The 12,962-nt window shown below is 39.7% G+C and overlaps 1 protein-coding gene across 1 annotated transcript in view; it reads left to right on the forward strand.

Annotated features, from left to right (window-relative positions):
* The window catches only part of SMYD3 (SET and MYND domain containing 3), a 647,391-nt gene that overhangs the window by 121,392 nt on the left and 513,037 nt on the right, over positions 1-12,962 (forward strand). The window contains exon 2 of the mRNA XM_049635131.1: positions 4,655-4,718. Within this exon, the coding sequence (XP_049491088.1) occupies positions 4,655-4,718 (64 nt within the window). The remainder of the gene's footprint in view (positions 1-4,654; positions 4,719-12,962) is intronic.

A 12,962-nucleotide genomic window follows, 5' to 3' on the forward strand; every position in this document is an offset into this window, starting at 1 on the left:
TTCTCAGCCTGAGCCCGAGAGAGAAGCAGGACCTCTTCCGGGGCTCAGTGGTTGTCTGATCAAACACACACCACTTTTCTCTTGGATTCATTTGACCTGTTTTTGAAACTTGAGAACTTGTTATTTGATATGTAACCCTGAACATTTAAATAACTCATGTTAAGGAATTTCTTCCACCCATCAAAACAACAATTAAATTATTTAGGTACTTAGAGTAATCTTGCTATTCACTTTGCCAGCATTCTGTGAAAATTCATGAAAGCCTGTGGTTGGTTGCTATGGGAGGGAGAGTTTTGCTTGCTAACCTGTTCATCGCTGATCTTCTGAGGTAGCTTGATTCTGCCCATTAATTTTTAAAATCAAGAAGAAACACCTCATATAGCTGGGGCTTTATATTTGCAAGTAACAGAAATTGCCTTTTTTTAAAGTTTATTTATTTATCTTGAGAGACAGAGAGAGCAAGTTGGGGAGGGGCAGAGAGAGAAGGAGAGAGAGAGAGTGTTAAGCAGGCTCCACACTGTCAGCACAGAGCCCGATTTGGGACTAGGACTCATGAACTGTGAGATCCTGACCTGAGCCAAAGTGGATGGCTTAACTGACTGAGCCCCCCAGGCATCCCACCTCTGAATAACTTACACCAGAAAAGGAGGAGGAGGGAAAATCTGAGAAGTCGGGTCTGAGGAGGGCAGCACTCAGGGGAGTCCCAGTGACTTCCTCCTCTGGAAGATTCTTGCAGAAAGCATCCTGTCCCAGTTTTGGCTCCCATTGTCACATTGGCTGGACACACTGGGCGTCTTTTTGCCGCTTGGGGCTTCTTCTGTTTTCAGGCTTATTGGAGGCCCTGTGGCCTTCTTGGTTTTCTCCCACAAATACACTGACTTAAGTCTCAGAGCTGTTAGTGGTTTCCTCTGCCCAGTCACGTTTTGTGATGTTTTCCTGGGTGGCGAGTAATACTCAGGTTTGTTCTCTAACTCGTGCTGTCATTTTGTTAATGGGGAGAGTTAAGGAGATTAGAAAATTATGTCACTGCTACCGTTCCTTCAGAATTTTCTCTTGTCTGTTTTTCAATCTATTGAATCTTGAGTTCCATTCCATTTTGTTTTCAGTATTATTTGTTTGGAAACTTTCTCTTAAGTGATTTTGCAAGAAATTTGTTGATGTTATTTGTGCCTCTGGTTTTGCTTGTCCTCTTAGATCACTGTGTTCTATTTCGTATGTTGTATAATTTCCTGCTGATGCTGTCCTTAGTTTTCTGTTATTTTTAAAGTCTTGACTTACATGTTTAGCTCATTTATTTTCAGTTTTTTTTAACATAAACATTTAAAGTTATAAATGTTCCTGTAAGTAGTGTGTTCATTTTATCTCAGAAGTTTTGATATTTTTCCATTATTTAATCAATTTTTGGGATGCTTGGCTGGTTCAGTAGAACATGTGACTCTTGATTTCAAGGGGAGTTCCATCCCCTATGACTTGGGTGTAGAACCTACTTAAAAAAAAAGTGTGTGTGTTTGTGTGTGTGTATACTCAATTTCATTATGATTCTTTGATCCTTGAATTCTGTAAAAGCATGCTTTTAAATATTCATGCATATGATATTTCACTGGGTTTGTTTTTGTTACTGATTTCTAATTTAATTCCCTTATGGTTGGAGAAGATGATCTATATGATATTGATTCTTTGGGATTTTTGAGATTTGCTTTGTGGTTTATAAATGGTCAGTGGGTGCTGAACAGGAATATGTGAATGCACATTCATATAACAGGGATAAGGGTCTGTGTATTGCCTGAGATCGAATAAATTATTGAGCCCCTATTCTTTAAAAAAATTTTTTTTAATGTTTATTTATTTTAAAGGAGAGAGAGACAGTGTGTGAATGGGGGTGGGACTTAACCAACAGAGCCACCCAGGTGCCCTGAACCCCTGTTCTTTATGTGCTTGGTTTTGAATTCCTGAAAAAGACTTTGTATCTTTTTATAGCAATAACTAATACTTACATGGTGTTTACTATATTCCAGGCACTATTTTAAGGGCCTTACATGTATTAACTTATTGTGTCGGTCATTTTTCCCTGAGATCTGTTTCTTGTACTTCATATATTTTGAGACTGGGTACATTTGTCACTAGGTACCTAACACCTGGTGACTGGAGTCTCTTATCATTGAGTATTTACCTTATTTATCTCTAACAAGATCTTTAACTGTAAAGTGCTTTCCCCCCCTGAAATTGATGTAATTACATAGGCTTTTCCTTTAGTTAATATTTGCTTGGCATATCCATTTCATCCTCCTTTGTGGGTCCTTTTATTTGATGTGTGTCTCTTAACAGCTTATGGGTAGATTTTGGTTTTATCCAGTTTTACCCAAGAGCAGTAGTCCAGTGTGATAGTCATAGTAAGAGCTTGAAGGCCAGGTTGCTGGGGTTTGCATTGTTGCCTGGGATGTTGATATGTGACAGCCACAATTCTATACTTGGGGATGGCAGGCATTTTGGCTTCCCTTTTTTTAGATTTTAACCTCTGCCCTTGTTTTATGTTCCATATCTGACCCTTGCTGTCCCAGAGGTAAGTACCTGGTATATTTAGGTTCTGATTCTCTTTAGGATTTTGTTTTTACCCTTTCAGTATCACCTGCCATGCACTTTATGGTGTGTCTTCTTAGTTTGGACTATGTTTTTTTTATCTTTTGAAAAATGTATTGGTGTATCCCCAAAGTAGTCATAATAAGACTGTTTACTTATAGGACTATTTGAAATTAAGTATAAACTATTGGGGCGCCTGGGTGGCGCAGTCGGTTAAGCGTCTGACTTCAGCCAGGTCACGATCTCGCGGTCCGTGAGTTCGAGCCCCGCGTCAGGCTCTGGGCTGATGGCTCGGAGCCTGGAGCCTGTTTCTGATTCTGTGTCTCCCTCTCTCTCTGCCCCTCCCCCGTTCATGCTCTGTCTCTCTCTGTCCCAAAAGTAAATAAAAAAACGTTGAAAAAAAAAATTAAAAAAAAAAAAAGAAATTAAGTATAAACTATAGATGTAAAAATCTTTGAATAGTACCAGGACCATTAGAAGTGCTTGGAAGGATTTGTTTTTGTTTTGTCATTGATATTAAAATTACAGTTTGACTTTTTAATGCTCTTGGCTGCCCTGAAAGTATCCATAATCCTTCCTGCCTTTTATTTGTCACTATTAATTTTATCATCAGGTTCATTTATTTTTTATTTTATAATTCAACCTTTTCTTCATCTTTGCTTTTTTCTTATGCAGGTGATTTGGGGGAGATGTAACTTTGGAGCATCTCAATTCAGCATGTCTCAAGTAGTAACTGGATTTAATGGAATTTTAAAATCATTTTCCAGAGGAGGATATTCATAATTAAACTATATGATAGGTTAAGACGTATACAATTTTTTTTATATTTGAAGAGTATAGGATACTTCCATTCCAAGTAGTTACGGGGACTGAATTCTCTATTTCAAATGGAGAGATTAAAATCTCTGTGAAGTAAAACTTCCGGTTTCAGTGGGAATCTCTGATTTTAACTGATTTTTTTTTTTATTAAAAAGGACATTAGTGGTGGTGATGGTTGCACATCAAATGAATATACTTAATGCCATTTGCTAGAAAACAAAATTCAACTGAGTAAACTTTAAAGATCTTATTGGCTTTATTCAGTAGTTCATGAATTGGGTGGGATCCAATGTAGCAGACAGAAAGTAGCCCTGAGATGCTGTACAAAATGAAAGACTTCTGTGGGCAGAAGAGAGCAGTTACAGTAGGTGAAAAAATGAGTTGGTTACTGCAAGATCACTTTCATCAGGAGAGAGCAGTGGTCTATCAAGCAGATTACCTAACTAGTAATCTCTGATAGACTGGTTTAAGAATCCACTTTTGGGGGAGTCAAAACTATAGTTAAGTCTCAAACATGATATAGTGCTAAGCATAAGTGACTCCATTTTGTGCCTCAAATTATCTTTTTTTTTTTTTTAATGTTTGTTTATTTGAGAGAAAGAGAGAGAGAGAGAGAGAGCAGGTGTGGGAGGGACAGAGAGAGAGGGGAGCAGAGGATATGAACTGGGCTGTCAGCCCAGGTGGGGCTTGATCTTGCGAACCTGGAGATCATGACCTGAGCCGAAGTCAGGCACTTAACTGACTGAGCCACCCAGGTGCCCCTTGAATTATCTTTTTAACACGCTGAACTATACACGTAAAAATGTTTAATGTGTAAATTTTATATTATATACATTTCACCACTATTTTATTTTATTTATTTTTTAAATTTTTTTAATGTTTATTTATTTTTGAGAGAGAGAGAAACAGAGTGCAAGTGGGGGAGGGGCAGAGAGAGAGGGAGACACAGAATCTGAAACAGGCTCCAGGCTCTGAGCTGTCAGCACAGAGCCCGACGCGGGGCTCGAACCCATGAACCGTGAGATCATGACCTGAGCCGAAGTCGGGACACTTAACCGACTGACCCACCCAGGCACCCCTCACCACTATTTTAAAAAAGAGTTATTACTATGTCCGTATCTCACACTGAGGATGAAAGATGATGTCCATCAGTGTGAAAATCTCAGTCTTAAGGGACCATACAAATGGGGTGAGCAGAACCTATCGGTGTCACTCATTTCCTAATGGGAATTTTTTTTTTTTTTTTTTTTTTAAACAGGAAGGAAAAACTGATGCGATGCTCTCAATGCCGAGTTGCCAAATACTGCAGTGCCAAGTGCCAGGTAAGAATGCTCCGCTGTACGTAAATCATACCTTAAGTTCTCTGCCCTTTTTTTTTTTTTTTTTAAATAATTTTTACAAAAAATCTTCATTTATTTTTGAGAGAGAGAGAGGGTTGGGGGAGGAACACAGAGAGAGACACAGATCTGAAGCAGGCTCCAGAGTCTGAGCTGTCAGCACAGAGCCTGACCTGGGCTGGAACTCATGAACCGGGAGTTCATGACCTGAGCTGAAGTTGGATGCTCAACAGACTGAGCCACCCAGGCGCCCCTTCCGTTCTCTGCTCTTAAAATTGTGCTCTGTGATGCCTGTTGGCCTGTTTCTGTTTCTTTACAATCTTTGATTTATTTTAACTTATTTCCCTTCAATTTAAAAATTAATAGTTGTGTATGGTAAAAAATCATATATATATGATATCTCTCTATATACACTAAATACATAGTACACATACATCACACACAAAATATTCACTCCTATCTCCTTGTCCTCCTGATCTCAATCCCAGTGCCCAGAGATAATCACTGTTAAGTTTCTTGTGTGCTTCGCTGCATTTTCTCATGCAAGCACATTCATATATTTATATTCTTTGTTAAAAAAAACCAGATATGGGTGACTCTTGTATACCTTCATTCTCCTTTTTGTTTTATCATCTGTCTAGAGGAACTTTTGGTACCATCCCATTGATTCCCTTATATGAATGCACCATGGTCATAATTTCCTCAGTAAGGAATGCTTACATTATTTTCGATATTTGGTGTTGCCAGTAATGGACCAAGCATCTTTTTTGTGCACATTTCTGCTCACTTCCACAAATTAGTTGTAGGATAAATTCTTCCCAGTTGTATTGATTAGTAAAAGGATATATGATTTTGGATTTTTATTTTTATTTTTATTTTTTTTAATTTTTTTTTTTTAACGTTTATTTATTTTTGAGACAGAGAGAGACAGAGCATGAACAGGGGAGGAGCAGAGAGAGAGGGAGACACAGAATCTGAAACAGGCTCCAGGCTCTGAGCTGTCAGCACAGAGCCCGACGCGGGGCTCGAACTCACGGACCGTGAGATCGTGACCTGAGCCGAAGTCGGACGCTTAACTGACCAAGCCACCCAGGCGCCCCAGATTTTGGATTTTTAAAGATAGTGCCAAATTGCCTTCCTAGAGTTTAATTTACAGCAACTGACAGTCTATGAGAATACCGCCGTTCATGGCTTTGAAATTCTTTACAGGATGTATAATTAACATTCAACATAACCTTTTCTTCTAACCTTATGATTAATCATTTCATAAGAAATGTAATTATGCTGTAATGAATTGCATCATAATAAAAAGTCTAATAGGAGGTTTTGTGTCTGAGTCCCTTGCTCTCAACCAGAACGTCTCACACACACGTGAGTGGACACACACACACACACACACACACACCCAGAGTTCCTCTTTTCCTTTTTAAGCCATGCTTAAAGCCATGCTTATCTCAGGAATTTTTGTTCTATCATTCTGATTAGATATAGTTTTCTGTTTCCTATCGTATTCACATTTTTTCCTGGCTTTTGTTGCGTTCTATCGTCAAGGAACACAAAACAAAAAATACAAAAATAGAAGGTTAGAAGTAAAACTTCCTTAATAAAAATAGGGAATGTAAAAACCAGTTGGATTATTTTCACTTCATTTGTAAAGCAAAAATTCTGTCACAGTTAGAAAGCTACCAGATTTATGTAAGATCGTTAGCAATAATAATAACAAAAACCAAAAAAATGAAACAGGGCTGTGCTTTTTTTCTACAAGATAAATTTTAGATAGACTGTGTTGTAGTGATGTTATCTAGCTTATTCATGTGAAACTGAGCTACGTTTCAGGAAACTTTAAGTTAAGAAGACTATACTCTATATAGAACTGACGGACTACATGTTACTTGACACAAACCTTCTGATGAACTTCCTTTCTGATCTCAATGACCTAAACATTTACTTTTATTTCCCCCGTTTTTATGAATGTTTTTTTTTTTTCTCTCCAATGCTACTTCCTCCTTTTGTAGTACACTCAAAGAAAAAAATCCATTATCTGATTAGAATGAGTAGAGGGAGTTTGGTGGGTGGGTGTGTCATTTTGATTCATTATAGTGCATGTACTTTTACCACATATATTAGCTGTTTACTGTAGCATCAATAATAATGTCATCGTCAGATATACTGTCGAAAGTAATGGGAAAAGAGCTAGTGAGGTGAAAGATATCATATATAAGCCAGCTAGTGCATGTGCTTGTATGTGTGTGGGGGATGGGGTGTGTGCAGAGGTGGGTGGGAGTCAAAGATTGGCTGGAACATATGCATTTAAACTGCTCTGTTTAGCTCACCCTTCAGGTACAGAATTAAATGTTGTAATTATTGTGGATTCCTACAAAGCAGCACAAAATTAAACTGACAAACTGAACTAGGAACAGTAATGAACAGGAGGCAGACGCCCTCGGAATGGAAATTGATATGGAGGACGTGAATTTGTAGCATAAAATCTATAATGTATTTACCCTGGAGGGACATAACTTTGCTTCATTAGCTTAGCATTTGATGTGTGGGGCCATGGCGCCCACGAGTTGTCTGAGAGAAGCTATTGAGGCATTCTAAGGTCTCATGTCCCTGGTGCCCATGAGGATGCTTTCAGTGTCATTGATTTTCACATTTCATCTTTCAACCGAAAAGTGAAGTAACAAGAGTGGATGTTTCCTCCAGCTTCCTTCCCCGTTCCTACTTCCATCTTCCAGAGGTAATCTCTGTATGTTTGTTTTGTGAGTGGAGGATACACACTAAGCTGTCAGTCTGCACTTTGTCTATAGTGTACATATACACGTATGCATTGACTGCTGTGTTCAGGACTGTTTCTGATCCTGGCCAGAGTATCTTGTCATCGGGGACCTTGTATTCCTCTGTGTCTGCCGTATTATGATGTGCCATATGATGCAATAGAGGGCTTATCTGTGGGAACCAGTCTTATTTCTATACTGTCATAACCAGAACATCACAGAGGATTTTGAGGTCAAAGAGGACGAGCGGGCTAAGTTTTCTTTTAAAAAAGCATGCTCAAAATTTGTAATATTGTTAAAAAGTACACCAATTTCAAGTAAATTCACCAATTATTATTTTACCTCTGCCGGATTTAATTTGATTCATAGATGTACATTTCTAATTGAAATAATTGCTGAATAAAATAAGCAGGGATACTGTATCAGACTGCAGTTTATATACTTTTAAAAGTACTATATTAGCAGAGAGAGTCTCTATTTTATGTTAATAATTATAGACCTGTTTAACAATGTTAATCTTATTTGTGGGTTTACATTTTATGCTTAGTTACAGCATGATTTGATTCATTTTTGATGAATCTCACGTTAGTCAACATTTAACAGCGTGATTTAAAAATTTTTTTTGAATGTTTTACTTATTTTTGAGAGAGAGGGAGAGAGACAGAGTATGAGCAGGGGAGGGGCGGAGAGAGAGGGAGACACAGAATCCATGAAGCAGGCTCCAGGCTCTGAGCTGTCAGCACAGAGACCGACATAAGGCTCGAACCCATGAACCATGAGATCATGACCTGCGCCGAAGTCAGATGCTTAACTGACTGAGCCACCCAGGCACCCCTTAACAGGGTGATTTAATAAGTTGGAGTCTAGAATATTACACTCACTACTGGTAATAATGAAGAAAGCCAAGCCCTTAGTTTATTTCACAAATAGTTCTGTGCCAGGACGTGCACTGAGTGTTCTAGAGAAGTTGGCTTCATATCTAATTGTAAATAAAAAGAGAAAACTCTATAAGGTTGAAATTATTTGTTCTTATTTAAGTTTTTGACTTCTACAAATGTCTGGGGCCCTAAGCTGGTCTTTGCTCACTTTTCGTTGACTTGCTGGGTGATCCCATCCCCTTGCGCAATGTCAGTCGGCATCTGTATATTAATCTTCCTTGTAACTCCCATCTCCAGCTTCAGCCACCAGCCCCATACCTTACCTGGTACGTCTACTTTGATGGTGCACCCATATCTCAAATGCCCTATAGCTGGACCTGAGTGCACTTTCTTCGCTCAAACCTGCTTTTCTAGCCTCAGTGAGTTATTTCACCAAGCACCCAGCAGGCTGAGCGTTCAGGGTGTCACTGTCTTTGGCTCATATCCTTTCTTGGCCCCATGCCCAGTTAATCACCCTGTCCTGCTGATTTTACCACCTGAAGATCTAACTTGGCTCGCTTCTCTCTAGCTTCTCTACTACCACTTGTGTGCATGTCGCTGTCAGCTCCCTCCTAAGTTGATTGCAGCCTCTGTGCTCCTGCCAGCTCTTTTTCTGTTTTCCACCCCGGAGCCAGAGTGACTGTTTTATTTCAGAGCGTAAGCATGATCTGTCACCCACCAGCAGAAAGCCCTGGCTGCTTCCTCAGGATGAAATTCAACTTTGTGGACTTGGCTACGCTTTTACTTCTGGGCCTTTGGCTATATGAGTCCTTGGGCTTGGACCCAGACCTGCCCCCTATCTGCTGAACTCCTAGTACTTATCCTTTATGACCCAGGTTAAATGTCACTCCCTTCTTTCCTAAACTCCCGAGACCAGTTTGTGTCTCTCCTTTTTCACACAGAAATCATCTTAATTATTGGTTTAATTGCCTGTTTCTGCAGTTAGAAGGCCAGGTTCACTGTGGGGTGGGGGTGCTCCCTGCATTGTACTCTGCTGTACACGGAGTGTAAGTGGTCGAGCGAATGAATGAATACATTCATGAGTGATACTTGTTGGTTCAAATTAGATTTTAAAACATTACGTTATCTTTAATCTGTCCATAGTAATATCTCTTTACTTTTTTAGTTGTGATACAGTTGACGTATAACATTGTGTTAGTTGTAGGTGTACAATGTAATGAGGTGATCTATGTGTCTATTGTGAAGTGAACATCACAGTAAGTTTAGTTCACACCTATCATAATACATAATTATAATCTTTTTTATTGTGATGAGAACTTTTAAGATTTACCATCTTATCAAGTTTTAAATATACAATGCAGTAATTATTAGCTATAGTCATCACCCTGTATACTACATGTTTGTACATTTTGACCACTTGCACTCATTTCCGTTACCCTGCACTCCCTGCCTCTGGCAACCACCTATCTGTTCTCTGTATCTGAGTTTGGTTCTTTTTAGATTCTACATATAAGTGAGATGGGGAAATACTTCTTGAGCCATCTATGTAGGCATTATTGATTCACCTTCTGCTCTGGTAGGTGAGGGAATTTAGCTCACCTACATCAGCACCTACTTCCTCTCCCTCTTCTTACATAATTGTCTGAGAACCTTCCATTCATCCAAAGTTTATCCAGTAGATACTTATTGAGTAGCTACTAGCTAGTCATTCTGGGTGTTGGGGTGGTGGGCAATTAGCAGTGACAAGTAAACATGATCCTGGCTTTCATAAAGTTCATATTATAGAGCGAGGAGACGAGAATACCAAATACCCACAATTAGATGAGTGAATATGATTTGGGTGAGTCCGAGCTCCCCTTTGAATAGGTAATTACAGAAGGACTTCCTGTAGAGGTGGCATTTGACCTGGGGTCTAATTGACAACAAAAGTAGCCAGCCATGGAAAGATCTAGAACAGATTTTTTTTACATAAAAGGAACAGCAGATGTAAAGGAACTGAAGGAGGAACAAACTTCTCATGTTAGAGGAATAAAAAGGAGTTGGATAATGGTGGATAGACTTTGCGTCTGTCCAAACCCATAGAATGTACAACATCAAGTGTGAACTTGATGTTCACTATGGACTTTGAGTGATAATGATGTGTCACTGTAGGTTCATCAGTTGTAACAAATGTGCCATCTGGTGAGGATGTTGATAATATGTGCGGTGGTAGGAAGTGAATGGGCAGCCTCTGTACTGTCCTCTCAGTTTTGCTGTGAACCTGAAACTGCTCTAAAAAAATTAAATCTTAAAAAAATACAGAAAAGAAAAGCAGCTGGATGTGAGGCTAGTGAGTTAAGATTTGAAGGACTTGATTATGGTTTTACCTATTGATTTCCTTAGCAAATACTAGTGTCAACACCAGAGTCAGTCCATCTTCCTTCCTTCCTTCCTGCCTTCCTTCCTTCCTTCCTTCCTTCCTTCCTTCCTTCCTTCTATCTTTGTTTATTTTGAGAGAGAGAGAGAGAGAGAGAGAGAGAGAGAGAGAGAACGCGCGCATGTGAGTGTGAATGGGGGAGGGGCAGAGAGAGAGGGAGAGAGATAATCCCAAGCAGGCTCTTGTCAGCTCAGAGCCTGACACAGGGCTTGATTTCAGGAACCAAGAGATCATGACCTGAGCCAAAATCAAGAGTCAGATGCTTAACTGACTGAGCCTCTGGGGACCCCAACATCAGGACTTTCCTTCCTTCCTTCCTTCCTTCCTTCCTTCCTTCCTTCCATCTCTCCTCTTTTCTCTTTTCTCTTTTCTTTTCTTCTCTTCTCTTCTCTTTTCTTTTCTTTTCTTTTCTTTTCTTTTCTTTCTTCCTTCCTATCTATCTATCTTTGTCTTTCTCTCTTTGATGTTTATTTATTTTGAGGGGGGAGAGAGAGAGAGCGAGTGAGCGCAGGTATGAGTGGGGGAGAGGCAGAGAAAGGAAGAGAGAGACTCCCAGGCAGGTTCTGTGCTATCAGCACAGAGCCCGATGTGCTCTGTCCCACGAACTGTGAGATTATGACCTGAGCCGAAATCAAGAGTCAGATACTTAACTGACTGAGCCACCCAGGCCTCAACACCAGGACTTTTCTAGGCTCTGGTACAATAGTATTAAAAAAGACACGGAAAGCCCTTGCCCAGTGAAGCTTACATTTTCCAGGTGAGATGTATAATAAGTTAATAAAGCAATATATAATATTATCTTTATATTATAAAATAAAGAAGGTAAGAGAAAATGATAGCGATTGGGAGACTGTTTTGTGTGTGTGTATGTGTGTACACATACATATATACATATAGTGTAAACATATCTATACATCAAATAGATTTTGAGAGAGAGAGAGAGATATACCTATACAGTTTATAAGGAGATCTATTTGTCTGCCTGCCAATCTATAATCTGTCTATCCATCTGTCGATCTAAAACCTGTCAGGAGTGGCATTTGAGTCAAGTCCTGAAAGAAGTAATCAGGACATGCCAAGATTAGGAGAGAGTTTCAGGCTGGATGCACATCAAATGTAAAAGCAGGAGTGAATATGGTGTGTTCAGGGAAGGACAAGAAGACCAGAGGTTGGACCAGAGGAGGCGACACAGAGAGTTGTAGGAGATAAGACTGGAGAGATGAGAGGTTCCAGGTTATGATAAGGCCTTTATATGCTATGGTTAAAAAATACACATTTTGTTCTGTATGTGATGGGTTGCTACTGTAGGGTTCTAAGGGGGGGAAGGAGGATCAATATTAGGGTGTGACTGAGATTTTAAAGGAAACTTTCTGACTGCTGTGGGGATAGGTTATAGGGTAAAGGTAGGGAATGGAAAAACTGTCAGTAGGTTATTACAGTAGTCTGGTCACCGTATGATGGTGGCTAGGACTGTAGTAATGGCAGCAAAGAGGATCAGTCAGATTTGGGGTATCTTTTGAAGGAAGCACTGACTGAATTTGCTCATGCATGCATGCAGTCATTCATTCATTCATTCATTCAAATTGAGAACTCAGTATATGCAAGGCACTGATCTAGTCAAAAGCTTGGATGGTTTCAGGTAGAGTGGTAGCAGTGAGGTGGTAATGATTGGATTTGAGACATATTTTGGAGGTGTAGGTGAAAGTTTGCCAATAGGTTCGATGTCAGAAGTGAGGCAGAAAGAATAGTAACAGGTGACTTCTAAGTTTCCAGCCTGAGCAACTTCGCATGAATGGTGGTGCCGTTTTGTGACTTATGGAAATCTGAGGGAAGAGCTGGTTCGGAGAGAAGTCTAGCCTACAGGTTTTGAGTTTGTGCCTGTTGAACACACGTAGAGATGTTGAATAGGCAGCTGGTATGCTTGTGTGGCGCTCAGAGGAGGGGCTGAAAAAAATAGAAGGGGAATGAATATAGGATAGAGAGGGAGAGAAGAATCAAGAAAGACTCCTTGGTTTTTGGCTTTAGTAACTGGTGAGATGATGACCCCATTTATGACATGGGGAAGACTGTATAAGAGATTCAGGTGGGGAAAATCTACTTCGGCCATGTTGGTTTGGGATTAACTGTTATAATCTGTTAGGCTCAATTTCCCCTTCTT

Source organism: Panthera uncia, chromosome F1 (genome assembly GCF_023721935.1).
Source record: "Panthera uncia isolate 11264 chromosome F1, Puncia_PCG_1.0, whole genome shotgun sequence".
NCBI classification, from domain to species: Eukaryota; Metazoa; Chordata; class Mammalia; order Carnivora; family Felidae; genus Panthera; species Panthera uncia.